Source organism: Truncatella angustata, assembly GCF_020726525.1.
Source record: "Truncatella angustata strain MPI-SDFR-AT-0073 chromosome Unknown BKA67scaffold_12, whole genome shotgun sequence".
In the NCBI taxonomy this organism is placed as follows: Eukaryota; Fungi; Ascomycota; class Sordariomycetes; order Amphisphaeriales; family Sporocadaceae; genus Truncatella; species Truncatella angustata.
Window position 1 is genome coordinate 837603 of NW_025763392.1, and position 16329 is coordinate 853931.

Sequence of the window (16329 nt, forward strand, 5' to 3'; positions counted from 1 at the left end):
CCGTATAACACGTCGTCCTTCGTGGCAGGGTTCTTTCTTGAGGGACAAAGCCACGGTTGTTCTGTATACTTAGTCGCAGAAAATTGACTTTGACGGGGACGAATTGTGACCTTGCGTGAATATGTGCTCTCCTCACAAAGAGCCGAACTCTGTCGTCGAAGGCCAGGAATACTTCTAGACGAATATCCATCTCTCGCTCGGAGATAGTCTTCGAGATAGTTCTACCCTATCTTCTTCATGATATAGGCAGATGGGACTCTATATCTAGTAGATCCAATGAATCCGGATTTTTTCTTGCTAATAACGAAAGAGACCGTTGCTATTATCGTTGTCTGATACGCGGCTTTTGTTCCTATTAAGGACTGAGAGTTGCCCTTCGTTACCAGCGAGGACAAATCGCAGGGTGGGAGTGGGTTAGATTTGCGGCCGAAGTTTGTCACTATAGTGATAACAGATGACTTGTTGCTGACGGCTCCGTTTAAGTTCTTTGAAAACTCAGGTACGATATTCAGAATGCCCTGTCAGTTATGCGTCCAGTCCGTTCCTCAGGAGGCCGACACTGTTAGAAGATGGTTCCGGTTCAGTAGATCTCATTGTAATCAACTTCCTGGCAGAGTGGAGGGAATCTAACAAAGAAACTAGTTGATATGAGATGTAGAAAAATTGGGCAAAGCTGCCGTACGCGAAAGAGCAGTGATCTGTGATCTTTCGCCCTTGTTGGGGTTCCTCTTCCGGACTTGGTGATACGCTGACTTAATTTCATACTTGAACCTTTTCTGTTTTGAATGTGAGAGATCTTCATCCTATCCATAATAGGATGACCACATATAGATGAGGCCACTAGTACTGGACGCCTTGGCAGTTCTTCACCGAGTCAAATGCTGCCAGGAACCGCAAGCCGTTGAGTTGACACTCTCTTGAGCATTTTCTGCAAAGAATAACCCGTAGCAGTTTGAACACAGGCCGATCCGATATCATTGAGACTCCACGAGAGTTGTTCAGAACTTACGCAAATGTATTAATATCATAGTAAAACGAAGGTCTGTTACATGGTAGCTGACAGATTTCGAAATCATTTTTTGTAATCCTACGACTCACGTACCATATAGGGACATAACCAGAAAACCCAGCTCCGAAGTCCGACTTGTGACCATGCAGATCAATCGTAATCCACCTACGACTCCAATGGTTTGTGGTCGAGATATTGGAAGCGTTGAAAGTAGCCCGCGACAAGTCTTGGAGCGGAGCCTCTTCGAAACGGCGCCACTGACGAACGGTGGATTGCGCTTGTTTCAACCTCAACAGTAATTGTGCACATCCCATCAGCAATTTTGTCAGAGAAAACTGTCATCGTTTGGCAAATTCCCTCTGACGACTGACTGCAGAAGGCAACCAGCATAAGAAGAAGAAGAAAAAGAAGAAGAAACCATGGAATACTCCGAAATCACAGCCAGCGACGGCTGCACCTTAGCTTTCCAGACCTCGCTGCCCCTCCTTCACAAAGACGGCGACGGCCGCCCCACATCATCATCGCCACCGGGCGCGGAGCGCAGCTACAAGAAACTCATCCTCCTGATCCACGGCTTCTCGGGCTCCTCGGCGTACTTCCAGAAAAACTTCTCGGCCCTCTCAGCATCCTGGGTCGTCGCCGTCGACCTGCGCGGCCACGGCCGCTCCGGCCGTCCCAGGGGCGGGTATCACGTGGCACGGCTGGCGGCGGACTTGAAGGAGCTGATCGCGCACCTGCGCTCGTCCGTCCCCACGGAGCATGACGCCGAGACAGACGTCGTGCCCGTGGGCTGCTCGATCGGCGCCGCGGTCCTCTGGACGTACGTCGAGCTCTTCGGGGATGCCGATTTCGCCGGCATGGCCTTCGTGGACCAGGCGCCGCTGCAGGACCGGTCTTCCTTCGACGCCTGGGACGAGGGGAAGGCGCACCGGGGCTGCTTCGATGAGGCGTCCATGCTCGGTGCGCAGAGGGCGTGGATCGAGAGACCCGAGGACGCGTTCAAGGGCTTGGCGGCCGACTGTCTGGGGTATAGGTACCAGCCGCTGCCCGGGGATGATGTGAGCGAGGAGAGGAGGAAGGGGGACGAGGACTTCTTCACGGGCGAGAGCCGGAAATGTGATACCAGGTGGCTGGCGAGGCTGTTGGCTGATCACACGCGGTATGATCATCGCGAGGCGTGCGAGGGCATCCGCGTTCCTGTATTGGTCCTCGCGGGTAAGAGGACGGGGTGCTTCCCGTTAGAGGGTATGAAGGAAACGGTCAGGCGGGTGGAGAAAGGGAGGAGAGATAGGGGTGAGTCGCAGGGTATTGTGAGGTGGTCCGAGTATGGTAGCGGACATTGGCTGTTCTGGGAGGAACCGGAGAAGTTTAACAAAGAAATTGCTGTGTTTGTGGAGGAGTGCACAAGGCCATGATCGCATGGTCTTTTTCAGGAGACAGAACATCTCGTCCAAAATCAATCACAAAGACGTTGAGTTAAGTCCATTGAGACCTCGTTATCGCCTGGTGTTGCGGTAAAAACAACTCAGACACTTCAGGTCAACCTTCGGCTGAGTGTGATAGAAAGATGGGAGAATGATATTGCACCAAAGCAACCAGCTATACCCATGCCTATCCAGACAGGGACACGATCAAACTCGAAATAAAGATAGATTGACAGTCAATATAGCCACAGTGAAAGCCGGAAATAGGAATATTAGTAGATAAGCTAAAGACTCAAACGCCCGAATTATACAGACGTGTTCGATAATATGGTCGGGCTGTTGCCCGCAAGCTTTCTCTTGAGCTGCCCATAATATTATTATCATGACTTCCTAAAGCTTGAGGAAGTGTTCGCGCTGTTGTAAATGGCCGCTTTAGCAGCCCAACCATCCCTGGCGCAGCTGGAAATCCGCTCTTGTGTACATTCCGTATAATCGAAGTTAGTGAGTCACCAAGATGGTGTAGTTCCATAGTTTTTAACCAGTCATTGATTCCAAAGTGATAAATCTAGATTGGAGAAGCAGGGAGTCAGGGTAGTATTTGGCCGAATCCCATACTTGATTATCGAGCCCTAGCGTTATTGGGTGCTGCGCTATGGTATATATAAGCTTCGTATTGCCTCTATGTAATTTCAGTGATACATATCTACTTCGACGGGCACGTTGCAGTCTTACATCAGGACACATTGTTTTCTAGGTGACTACTCGGCCATAGTAAGTCCATTGATCGTTAGATATCATGAAGGATATTTCAGAATGAGCATCGTTAAAAGTTTGGCGGGTGCTATGTGCAAAAGCCCACACCAATTGTCATCCTGCCGTTGTAGCTAACCCGAACATTGCTAGACTTGGTGTAAGTATTTCTCATACTCTCAATCTTTACATTGCTAACATATGTAAAGATTATAATGGTGTTATTCATAACCGCTTAGGCAGTTCTGTGTTTGCATTTATTTGGCTACTGGCGGGAATAATTGCCTGAGATGATATTGACAAAGCCTCTGGAAGCACACTATAGAAGAGACTATCCAAACACTCAACGACCAACAGCTTATAACGGGTCTGGATATCCTCGTTACAGGTTTCATTCAAGCTTTGGTGTTTGAGCTAGGATTCGGTTTCATTTGGAGAGAAGTATGAGACAGACCAAATGAAAAGAGGATTATAAATAGCAATTAAAAGCTTTCAACAGTACTTGATGAGTAAACTCGGTTTGAAGGTTGGTTTGCTAAAGTCAGAACATATTTGAAAAAGAAGAGAGAGCGTGGCGGAGAGACTGATATTCTAGTAGTCTTGAGAATCATCGCTTACATATTACTAATTAAATATATCACATTCCACCTACACGACTCCTGCTAATTGCGGCAAGGTATTTCCGCCAAGGGCCGCCTGACTTAACGACTAGATTAGTTTATAGTTTTGTCAGCATCGTCTATACGAGGGCTTGAATTAGCTATGGTGTCCCATTACGTCGTGGTACTCTCGGCTCTTGTCAATGTCATGTTAGCATAACATCTATTAAATCTGGTAAAGGACTGAACGATAAATAGAAATCAATTAGCGTGAGAGATGAGTTCATGGGGCACCGTCATTTCAGATCAAAATCGAATGTTGGTTTTGTTCTGGATTTTTCTAGCCCAATCCAAGCAATAATAGAAAAGCTCTAACATATCGACAGTGAATCCTGAACCGCCTGAGTTTAATGCCTCCAACCGCCGCTAATTGTAATATTGTGGAATCTTGCTAAGAAAACTATCCCAGCGAGGATTTGGAAGAAGTCTCTGCAGCTGTCCCTATATATCCCTCATTGCTATTTTGGGGTTGTTCATACCACCCACTGAGTTATCTATGTCGGAGTCGAGATGGTCTCTGCTCCTGTGTGCTGTAGTATGTTTGTCTTGTCTATATGGTAGTCATCATTTTGCCAATTTGCCATGATGCCCTAGAATGAGCTAGTTTGTGTGCCTGGTTGGCAAACATTTATGATACATATCCATTGAGTGAAGGCGACTTTCGCGCCGTGGAGGTCATAAACTCATCGCTCTTTTCGACAGTCATCTCAGTTGGACTCCAGTTGCGGGAAGATAGACGGCTCATGATCGGCTCGTATTGTGGAATGTTACGCAAATTGGACCATCACCAGATGTGGACTGCTCGTCATTTTTAGTTTGCGCAAGCCATGTACCTGTTGCATATAAAGTCAACGACAAACAAGCGAACATACAGAGCGTTATTGAGGAAAATCTGGAAAAGCGGTCGCGATGGCTTTGATTATTGCGAAATGTTTACGCGTAACAATACCATGTCGACCAATGCGCTCTCATAATGCGAGCCCACACCGCTTTAAAAATGCATGTTGGACGCATTATACGAAATCCAACGGCCCGGAGAAATCGACGGCAATGAGCGAAACAAGATGCTACACGCGTACATTGAGAATGATTAGTTTTGCTGTAATCCATGAACGAGTGCTCCATGTAACCGAGTATTTTAAAATGAATGCTAAGCAGTAAAATCACCCACAGTGAATAAGCCATGAGTCTTTAGATGATATTGAGTATACGTTTGCTAGGAATGCGCCATCGAAGCCGTGCGCGAATTTTGGTGCCTTGCTTTGATGGTTTGACCGCTCGAGCAAAAGTTAGCAAAATAAAGTTGGTCCTTGAGGTCTAGCAGTCAGAAACTGATATCGCACCGACTTTGAGATCTATCGTATTCAGCATATATAATGGTATTGTTGAATATAAATATCTATGAGGGCCTACCCTTTCAAGGTGTGCTTTGCCGCTCGGGTGTCGTTCGTGGGCTACCCGAGTAAGCGCGCACAATGCCGTGCCACATGGGCGGCTGCCCGTGAATGGTCGCGGTCCCAGCGGTCCGGGACCCCTTGTATGTACACAATCCCCTTGCCTCACCAGCGCATAAAAGCTGACGAGTTGTCGCATCATCTCGCCCCTCAATCTTCGCTCTTGTAAACGTAAAGAAGCTCTTGGGTGTCCAGCGACAATGGGCGATCAACGATATCGACCTTACGACAATACCGACCCGCCCCAAGAGACCAATTATCAATGGGTGAGCCAGGATCAGAGCGCCCAATCCCAAGACCAGTATGACCCTCAGGCGGCGATGCCTCGTGCTTTGCCAAACCCGCAGCCGTTCAGTGGCGGCCATGTCTATCCTAGCCAGTATTTCCCTACGCAAGGCGCCTACCAGTCCACAAACCCTCTAGTTGCTGGTAATGTCAACCCAGGTTATATGCAGCCATTACCCGCAGCGAACATGATGTACCCTCCCAGCGCGTTGCCTCAGTACCAACAGTCGAATTTTCCCAATAGCGCCCCGCTGCAGAGTCAAGATCAATACCTGACAGCGTATGAACCGCATCTAGTCCCACAGTTCGGCGAGGTCACAAGGCGGGCATTTACGCGCATCAAAGATGGTAAGGAGGTCTACGAGCCCTCGATGTCACGCCAAAGGGGCAGCACAATAGCCGACCCAGCGTCAATCGAGGAGGGCGGCAGAACGTGGCAAAACTACCGTGAGGGCCGATACTTCTTGCCCAACGACGCCATCGAGCAGGATCGTCTGGACTTCAACCACGTTCCACTGACCATGTTATTGAATGACGCGCTGCACCTCGCACCGGTGCGGAATCCAAGACGCGTCCTGGACATTGGCACGGGGACCGGTATCTGGGCGATCCACTTCGCGGAGCGCAATCCCTACTCAAAGGTGATCGGGACCGATCTGAGCATGATACAGCCTGCAGTGCATCTGAAGCTTCCCAACATCGAGTTCCACAGAGATGACTGCGAGGGCGACTGGATATTTGACGAGGCCTTCGATTTCATCCACCAGCGCCTCATGTTTACTGGCATTAACGATCCTCAAGCACTAGCAAAGAAGATGTACGACAACCTGGAGCCGGGAGGCTGGGCAGAATACCAAGACACGACTATACATGTCGAGAGCGATGATAGATCCCACATCGGCACGGCCGTACATCAGTGGGGCCATCTGGCCATGGCCGCCGCCGCGGCCAAGGGAAGAGACATGGACGTCTCTCGCAAGTACAAGGACTATCTCACCAATGCCGGCTTCGTGGATGTCACTGAGAAGAAGCTGAAGCTTTGGGGAAACCATTGGCCGTCGGATCCCGTCGCGAAGAAGATCGGAAAGTACACGTGCATGAGCTGCGTTGAGGCCGTCCAGGCCATGTCAGTCAAGCTCCTACAGGATGGCTTGGAGTGGCCGGTAAAAGATGTGGAAGGCCTGGTCAGAAGGGCGCAGGAGGATATGAAGAACCCAAACATCCGATGGTATCTACCATTGTGAGTTGCTCGCGCGGATCCTTGAATGAGGGTTGTTGCTAATATTTGAGCAGTTATGTTGTTTATGGGCGAAAACCTTTACCCAACGAGATAGCGACCCAGAGAGAGTGAGCCTCATATTTTTCTTCTCTCGGTCATAGATGCCTCATTTGGAAGATGGGGGCACACAGAGAAGTATAGCACGGTTGCGGAGGATCGGACAAGCTTTCCTTCATTGTTACTTAACCTCACGATGTGGAGATTTTGGGGTCAACTTTGAGAAGCCGCAGCTGATCAGCCTCCCTTGATTGCGTGTTCAATCCCTGCTTTGCTCTAAAGCTAGGCGGCCGCATGGCGGTGCTTGCTTGATTGGATCTTCCTCGGGGACCCGTGTATTAATGCACCTTACCATTTAAGTATGGTATGCGTCGTGGTCCATTCCTCTTCCTGAGGTACGGAAAAGTCTATAGAGTTGTGAAAATCAAATCACATGCCATCATGCCTTTCATGGCGAAAGCTTGGTCTCCACAAACGCGACGAAAGTATGTATGTAGACTACTCCGTAATTGACGGGCAACATTCAAATCATCAATGCAGTCAGCAGGTCGTGATAGATGTCGTCGATATAGCCGAGGACGCACTGGACGGCCTCGTAACTCCGATATTACTTGGCGGGAACGCTCGCTGGATTGGGAAGCTGGTGTTTGTTCGGGTGCAGAGCACGGGGAGCCAGGTGCTGCGCGATTGTTTCGACCACACTGGGAGTATTAGTGGCATGGCATGAGGCCCCAACCGCGTAAGGACCTGTTGTTAAGGTGTTCCGCTCGCACCTTGTTGCACAGTAATGCGTACGGGTTATTGTACCTTAATAGCACGTGCATGAGCTACGGATGGCATATCACAGATTCAAATAATGAGCGCGCCTGCTGTGGCACCAAGAGCGGGGGTTTTTAAATGTCCTCTCGAGTTTGAAGTCAAGGGTTGAGACGGAAATTTGTGATGTTTCTCAAGAGAATTGTTTAAGCCAAGCCAGCCCGCCGTCGCGAAACTGCCCCCCTCCCCCCCGAAGACCAGCCCGTCCACTAAAAGTGCTCAGGCCCCCCCCTGGAGCTCTCGCTGGAGCCAACCTCTCACGGGTTTCAGACTCTGCTCCACCAAGAAAACCCAAGACATTGACCTTGCCAGCCCTCTAACCTAGGGACTTGGTCGTCAATAGCCAGTACGGATCCGTACTTTAAGTAGGTTTCTGTCTCAGGATCGACGCGCCTAAAACATCCCAAACCTCAGTCCACGCAATCTTAGCTCGCCCTTGATACTTCCCTTGCTTTGCATCTCGCGATATATATAATTACATGAATGCGTCCCATGCCCAGACCTGCCGAGGACCGTCGTCGAATGGTGCCGCACTCAACCACAACAATACCAACCAGTAACACCACCAACACCACCACCACCAACATGGCCCCCCTCGACGACATGATATACTTTGCCTGCTGCTCCATCGTTATACTACACACGCTCTCGGCGCTCTTGGTCATCACACATGGGAGATGCAGCGTCTACGCGGCAGCCTTCCTCATTGCGTGTGCCATGTGGATAGACGTCTCGATACTCAACCTGTGGTTCTTCGTGCCGACGATAATCAAGGAGTCCCGAAACATCGAGATCCACCTCGTCCACGAGCCTTGGCTCGACACGGTGGCGGTCTCGCAGGGCATCTTCCTCAGCTCGGCGGCGTCATACGTCTACATGATGCTGTTCGGCTGGTTCGTCGGATCAATGTCGCTTTCAAATGCTCTGGCTATGTGGCAGAAGGAAGGTTGCGATTGCATGGACGCGCATCACCACCGGGGATTTGGTGGGCGCATCGTACAGCTTGCGCACACGGCGGAGGAGTATGTGGGGATTTACGACTCCGGGTATCTGCCCTTCCTGGAGCAGAAGGAGGAAAGGGTCAAGCGGTGGTCGAGTTATCTTTTCGCTGGGCCGCGCTGGCTGCATGGGAGCTATTTGTTCATGTTGTCGCCTCCGATCAAGCTGCTCGGCGACCGAAAATCGAGGCAGTCGATAGAGCAGGAGAAGGTCTGAGTTATTGGTGGGAACGGGACGGGACGGGCGATGCTGGCCCAGGGCACACCACCTGGGCAGGCTTTTAGCGATTAAGGACGGCGCTATCCTGCCACGGAGCATGGATACAGAACAATTGATACCCCATTGAACTTTCACAAAAAGCTTATGTTGTCTGCCTCATTTTAAGCAATTTCCACGCTCATGCGTCCTGTTAGGCGCCTCCGGCCCAGTTGTCTTGAAATTGCACGATCTCGTGCCCCACGGCGAATTGCCCAATTTGCACGTTGGTAATCTTCTGCGCATCTACCTCCAGCTCGTCCCATTCTCTGGACGTGGTGAGCGCCTGTAAACTGTCCAAGCTGCGCACCCAGTACGACATGACCAGATCATGGTCGGGCACTACCCATTCCGGGCGGCCCATCTCCTCTTTCAGCGCATGACGAAAGGGCTCTCTGAAGTGAGGAGGGTACGCCGTCTAAACGCCCACGCAAGAAAGATCGTGTCAGCGGAAAGACATTATATAGACAGTCCTCAGACAGAGGCTCTCTGCCGCGTCTTGTTGCTTACCGTAGTCCATTTTACAAGACCGTGCTTCTTCATGAGCGGGATGGCTTTGGTAGGGTAGACCTCTGTGGCCCCTTTGATAAAGTCCTCATACGGCACTTCGTCTTTCTTGTAAAGACGTATGTCAACCTTGATCAACTGGCTTTCTTGGGCCATTTCGAGTGTGTTTTTGCGATTGATCTTTGGTCCTGATAGCCGATCGAGGTGGCATGAAGCTCTAAAAACTATGAATTCCGTTGCCTGGACTGAGAGAAGGTCAGCTCCTATATCAATTTACACGGCACAGCAAGCAAGATGATATGATGATACGATGTGCCCTGCCTGCCGGGAATGATGCGGCCGCGTGTATCAGCTGCAGCTCACACACGGAGCAACTGACAAATTAGCAGCCAGGAAATATTCCGTAGGATTATAGCTGCCTGCGGGTTCGCGGTGCGACGCTATACCATGTGGGGCACGGGTACAACGCTGTCCTGATCTGGACAATTGCCATTACTCCCGGGGAAAATAACGGGACACATGTTTAAGCGTAATACTCTTTTATACTTTACGAAGTAAGGTGATACAACCAGGATCGTCAAGTTCAGGCAGCGCCCAATTGACCATCCAGTCCGATTCAGCAACGTGTTGAGCAGTGGGCCTTTCCTCCACTTTGAAAGCAAGCATCGATCGCAAAAGGGCAAGCGGAGCAATCTTCTCTGGCTCTGGCGCATCTAGCATTCCATACTCTTTTCGTGGCGAATAAATCGAAAATTCCACCCGCGCCTTCAAACCCAACGCACTTCACCATCAACTCATTCGAGGCTTTGCTCTTTGAAGAAGTTACTACGGCATGGCCAATTTGTCCACTACTCACTAGGAAGTTGGCCTAAGGCGTCGACACGTTGTTCAATAACCCGGTCGTCGGTTGGGAACCATGATTCGAAAAGTGGCCGCTGACCAAGAAGAGCGGACATGACGCAGGCGAGTGACCAGATGTTCATGGGAAAGGACAGTGGTTTGCGAGGCTCAAAGGATTGTTCTGGGAAGCGCAATTGAGAGGAGTGTGAGAGTGGTATTGCGAAGTAGTACTAGTAGACGGCTGAAAGGACTACCCAATCCTTCGAAAAGCATGCTCGTTATATTGGGATTCTTTTAAGCAACCGAAAGCATAAAGCCCTAGAGCTACGAACCATAACCTGACCCAACCCACATATCCATGTTAATTCCGTACACTTGTAGGTTTATGTTATTACTCTATAAACGGCCATCTATCTTGTATATATAATGGTAAGACAGACTACTTGAAATCTAACAAAAAAGGCACCTGCTTCAGAATGTATTATTCGATTCCGTATGTCTTCAATCCCAACCGTTTTACACACGGAAGGTTGGGTGTTCGAGTCACCTATTTCTATCATGCAGGTTCAAGTCCTGCTTTCCCTATATGTTGTGGACTAATGGGTAAGTCATAAATTTTTGGGGTTTCTTACGTAGCCCAAAATGATTTAAATTCAATAACAATTACAACAACAATAATAACAATAACAACAACACATTTTACCATATAAACCACTCTACGTAATTTGCCTACTTTTGGCTTCGACATCAAGTGGTATATGCTTCAAGAAAGACCAAATATATCTAGAAGCTGCTTCTGAAACTAGCTCGTTCGCATTGTTCCACAGCCGAAAGACAGGGGAACATCACTTGATCTCGATGCTTCTGACGGCGCACCATCCGACAAGAATGCAGACGAGGGCAACAGCAGTATACCAATCGTCATGTCCCCCCAAGACGCGCATGTGGAAGAAAGTGCGGAGCACAACTTGGAAAGACCTGACCGTCAGCATCAGGAATATGCTTTCGCACGTGGGAATAGATACACCGCGGTGCCACAGCTGCAAGGAATGGCCAGGTCTCCAGGTCTGTCACAAAGGCGAAGAACACCTGGCACGCATAAGATGACCGGCGTGTAAATTTGCACGACACCCGAAACTGCACTTCTCAGTCTCTTCTCGCAGACCATCTGACAGAAATGCAGACGTTATTATGACCGCTCCAATGTTCTCTTCTACTGGTATTTGAAACTGACAAAGTCTGCTGGATCCAACAAGAAGTTAAACACGTCAAGATGTTCAGTGTGCAGGTGTTGGTCAACGAGGGAGTCTCTTGACACTGTCCATGATCAGCACGTGTTTCCATTTCCATCACTGTCATCCTGTGTTGCTCAGCAAATGACTAGACTGGTAAACCCACATCAAAAGGCGAGTTCAGGCGTTGCTAACCAGGTCCCCATTCTGTTCCACACAATTTGTGGTGAACTAGCAGATATTGGAACACCAAACCGTGACAGTGGAGGAAGTAGCAGTAGCCCGGCTTATTCGAATAAGCTAGTTTTGATGACAAACCGTATTAGACGGCGGTGGCTGACTGCTAGATGTTGTCCTCACTAATCTCGAAGCGGCGGTTGAAGCTAAAAAAGCACTGTCTGGATTACTACCCTTACGCGGTGGGGGAAAATTGAGTCCTGTCCAGCGAAAGATACCGTGGGAAAAGGCGCGGTTATCGGTCTTGGCCATGATCTGGAATAGCGCTTGCGTGATCCGGCACAATAACGATGCCTCGCTATCCTCGTTGGACCGACAACGCAAGCATATCAGATTGCACTGCTCACTGCACCTCACCACATACTCTCTTTCCTCCATAGTTACAATGTGTAGTATTTCTTCTCCGTAGAGACATATATGTGATGGGTTGGATAGAAAGGACGGAATCAGCGTCTTTCATGCTGGCATCATCGCTCGGGCTGTTCCACAGCCGACGAAAAGACAACACATCACAGAGCAGCAGGCCGCAGTACAAGCATGCTATGTAATGCTAAGACACTGGCAAAACATCTGCGTGGTGACATGGCTGTTTGAAGACCGGCAAGTAGAGAATTGGCTGTCCAGACCAACAAAACGTTGTGCAAACGTAGTGGTCGCCAGATCTTTTTGTTAGGGATCCCGGGCTGTCCTCGAGGACATGAGGTCTGTAGTCCATGTGCCTGATGTAATAATGTCCTACTGTATGGTAGGTAGGCCAATAGTCATGAGTAGTGCGAGTCTTTGTGCATTGACAGTGATGATAAGTTCATGTGTGACCCAGTGCAGAGGGCGGCTAGAGTACTGCAGTACTAAGAGAGCATAAAAGAGCGCATGAAGTGTGTAGGAATGAGCGGAAAACCTGCAACACCGTATGAATCCGAGATCTTCTGAGATTATGTTGAATTTTTTTGTACATAACTTGGGGAGGCAGACAACTTTGTGATGTCGCGCTCAAAGATCTCTACAAGCTGTGAAAGCTGTGCTGGAAGATGCCAGCTAAGGAAAGGGACGAGTAAGCCCTTATGAGAATAATAAGAAGAGGAAGAAGAGGAAGAGGAAGAGGAAGAAGAAAAAGAAGAAGAAGAAGAAGAAGAAGAAGAAGAGGAAGAAGAGGAAGAAGAGGAAGAGGAAGAGGAAGAAGAAAAAGAAGAAGAAGAAGAAGAAGAAGAAGAGGAAGAGGAAGAGGCAAGCCGAGTCCACTTACATCATAGCCAGTGCCGCCATTCTGTTTGCATCCTCTCTTTCTAGCTCCCTCCATCCCCTTAGATGGTGAGCAAACGCGAGCAAGCAAGCAAGGGTTCAAACTTACACCAGCAACAGCACGAAGCCGTCATGAACAGGTAAATAGCCAGCGAATGAAAACATTTGATTCTTCTTATCTACGACATTCCTATGCGACCAGCCTGTTCTTACGAGAGAGGGGCAGATATCAGTATGTCTGCATATTTGATTTCTGTCCGCAAAGCAAAATTACGTAAAGTTTTTCCACTCCCTTTCGCCTGACCGTTGCATGAGCCAATCCTTGTGATCCTTGAATCCTTGAATCCTTGAATACATGATACAGTGTGTATACAGTGAACAGCCCCTCCAATTTATTGCATGAAATACACCAGCATTGCGTCCTGTGCAGGGCACTCTACTGCTGAGCACCACCACCAGCTCCCGCGCCACCTCTCAACCTCTTTGGTCCTCCAGGCCCGGCGTTGCCAGCTTCCGAGTCATTCCTTGGGCGCTTGTTGCCGCTTCCAGGTTGAAAATTGTCAACACCAGGGTTCAGACTGGCGCGACCACCCGCTTGTTGCGCTCCACCTCGAGCACCACCACGTCCTCCCCTTCCACCTCGAGCCTGGAAGTTTCCGCTAGGCTGTCGGAGGCCGGTCTTGGGAGGAGGTATGCCTGATTTCGGTTGACCGCCAGATTGTGCATTTGGTGCAGCTTGTGTCGGCTGTGCTTGCCCGTTTTGCGCACCTGGCTGTGGCTTGTTTACTGATGACGCAAATGGATTGTTGGCTGTAGGTGGTCCAGCTTGCGACGTTGTAGATTGTCCAAACGGATTTGCAGGGGCCACAGCAGCATTTGCTGTTGCTGCTGATATCGGAATGGCCGACTGAGGTTTTGGCAGACTTGTCGTGCCGGCTGGCTGAGACGCCTGACTTGCGCCGGTTGCTGTGCCCGGTTGAGCAGTTGCTGTTTCATGATTAGCATAAGTTTTCCCCCCACGGACATGTATTTCATCTTACCCGAAGCAGCGCTCGCCGCCGGTGCAGCAGGTTTGGGTGCGGCTGGCGGTGGTTTGGCGTTCTTGGCCAACTCCCATACTTCTCCAACAGGCTTCTCGGGAGTCTCTTTCGCAGCTGTTTCAACTACAGCAAGTTTCGCCTGCGCCATGTTTGCCTTATTCTGTGCCATATTGATCTGTAGATTTGACTTCGTAGAGGCCATCTTCGCCGCAGAATCCCTGGCTTGGGCCAGCTTCTGCTCGACTTCAGACTTCAACACGTGATTCTGGTCGCACTCATCCTTGGCCTTCTTGGTGGCCTTTTCAACCATGCTCTTGACGTTGGCCGTAATAATGCTCTTCACAGTACTGTTAGTGGCCACAAATTTGCGAGCCTCATCATCGCCGATATTGTCAAGGCTGGGTGTAGCGGTCGTAGGTGTTCCCGGCGCAGTCTGCTTGGCTGGTGTAGCAGGTGGCTTGCTGTCTATTGATGCACCAGATTTCTGTTCGGCCTCCCAGATCCTCTTCTCTTGCTCCATGCGCAAGTTAAAGTCTGCTCGCTGCTTCTCAATGGACTCCTTTAGCTCTGCTCGCTCCTTTTCAATCAGTGCATTCTTTTCCTTCAGCTTGTTGTTCAAAGCCTGCTTCATGCTGTCGCTTCTGGTCTTGAGGATGGCTGCCTGATTGTCCTCAATCTCCTTCATGCGAGCTTCGCATTCAGCAGCCTTTGCCTCCGCTTCAGCGATCTTCTGCTGAAGAGCCTGGCGTTCCTCGTCGGTCAAAGGGTTCGGTGTTGACTGTGTTGCAGCTATTTCACCACCTTCACTGTTCTGCATTGGTACGTCGCCATTGGCAATGACGGACTGAGCGCTGGCAAGGGCTTGGTCTCGCTCGCTCGAAACCGTCTGAAGCTGAGCCCGAAGTTCCTCGAGCTCCTGATCAACAGTCGCTTTCTGCGAGCTGATCGATTCGAGCTCAGCCCTGACCTCGGTGAGTTGTTGTTCAAGGCTGGCGACCTGTTCGGAGTTAGATAAATCAGTCGAGACTGGCGTTGGCGTTGGTGCTGGTGCTGGTGCTGGTGTTGAAGCAGGGGCCTGTCCACTTGCACTTGCTGCAGCCTTTGCTTGCTCTACCTCTTGCTGCAGTGACTGAACTTGGTTTTGGAAGGATCTAATCTCCTCTTCCGCCGTAGCGTAACGACTCTTCTCGGTATCGACCTCGTCTCTGACAGAAGCCAGCAAAATGTTGGCCTCGTTGAGCTCTCCTTGTAAACGATCTTTTTCTGCCACCACTTCATTTTTAGCGGCAGTGAGTAGTCGTGAACGCTCTTTGGCCTGTGCGATGATCTTTTCACGAGTCACCTGCCAATTAGCTTCTTTTTCCTGGATGGCCTTCTCTAGCTCCTCGACCTTGGCTTTCAGTGGTTGCTCAGCCTCCCGGAGGGTATTACGCTCAGCTTCCAAGGTAGCAATAGTTTCCTTCAGTTCTTCAACCTCCGCAGGGTCGGTCTTCCCATGTTTAGCGATGATGTCTTCGCTGCGTTTTTGCCAGTAATCGCGGTCGTTGCGAACCTGATCAACCTCTGCTTGCTTGTGCTCCAATTGACTGTTGAGCTCCTCGATGCTTGCTTCAAGTGGCTGGACCTTTTCCTCAAGCTCTGCGACTCTGGAGCTCTTCTCAGTGATCTGCGCCTCGATCTGTCGTTTCTCCGCGCGCAATGCTGCGTTGCTTTCTCTGAACAAGTTGAGCTGCTCAAGCTTGTCCATCAAATCCTTGTGCGACATGCTCGATCTTTCGTTATTGCTCACTGACTGTCGCTCGTGTTCAAGCTTCAACTTTGCATCGTCAAGTTGCGATCGAGTGTAGTCAAGAGTTTGTTGAAGCTGCTTCGCCTCGCGGACCTTGAGGTCTAGTTGAACCTCGAGAATATCTTTCTCGCGACGCAGATAGTTTGCCATTTCCCGAAGTCCGGCCTCTGATGATGTAGAAGCTTGAGCAGGGATGAAGTCCATGGTTTCATCTGCATCTGCAGCAGAGGCACGGGCTTGCTGAAGCTTGGAAATCTCGTTCTGCATGTTCTCGAGGTTCGAGTGCAGCGTCTTGTTCTGCTTATCGGCATCGTCCCGTCTGGCGCGCAGGTCTGACATCTCTTGCTCAAACTTCTTGCGTTGTTCTTGCCAAGAGCTGTCGTTCTGCAGAAGAGTCGCCTTTGCAGACTCAGCCTCGGCTTTGAGGGTGGCAACGGTGGTCCTCAATTGGTTGTACTCGGTGCGGATTGACTGGAGGTTGGCAGCTGTCTGGCCATGCTTGGCAACCTCCTCTTCGT

At 50.0% G+C, this 16329-nt stretch overlaps 4 protein-coding genes across 4 annotated transcripts; 3 read left to right on the plus strand and 1 right to left on the minus strand.

Moving 5' to 3' along the window:
* Nucleotides 1-1428: 1428 nt before the first annotated feature.
* BKA67DRAFT_527750 (Alpha/Beta hydrolase protein) lies at nt 1429-2424 on the plus strand (the record flags this gene model as incomplete). Its single annotated transcript, XM_046098893.1, has 1 exon — nt 1429-2424. One exon carries the CDS (start codon nt 1429-1431, stop codon nt 2422-2424), a length of 996 nt encoding a protein of 331 aa, XP_045951674.1.
* Nucleotides 2425-5496: 3072 nt separating this feature from the next.
* On the plus strand, nt 5497-6932 carry BKA67DRAFT_664999 (S-adenosyl-L-methionine-dependent methyltransferase; the record flags this gene model as incomplete). Its single annotated transcript, XM_046108478.1, has 2 exons — nt 5497-6821; nt 6875-6932. 2 exons carry the CDS (start codon nt 5497-5499, stop codon nt 6930-6932), a joined length of 1383 nt encoding a protein of 460 aa, XP_045951675.1.
* A 1142-nt stretch (nt 6933-8074) lies between these two features.
* On the plus strand, nt 8075-8976 carry BKA67DRAFT_129977 (uncharacterized protein). The gene has a single exon (XM_046094992.1). The coding sequence runs from the start codon at nt 8157-8159 to the stop codon at nt 8886-8888; it is 732 nt and encodes a 243-aa protein (XP_045951676.1). The 5' UTR covers nt 8075-8156; the 3' UTR covers nt 8889-8976.
* Nucleotides 8977-9081: 105 nt separating this feature from the next.
* Nucleotides 9082-9590, minus strand: BKA67DRAFT_665001 (uncharacterized protein; the record flags this gene model as incomplete). Its single annotated transcript, XM_046108479.1, has 2 exons — nt 9082-9345; nt 9438-9590. 2 exons carry the CDS (start codon nt 9588-9590, stop codon nt 9082-9084), a joined length of 417 nt encoding a protein of 138 aa, XP_045951677.1.
* Nucleotides 9591-16329: the final 6739 nt, after the last annotated feature.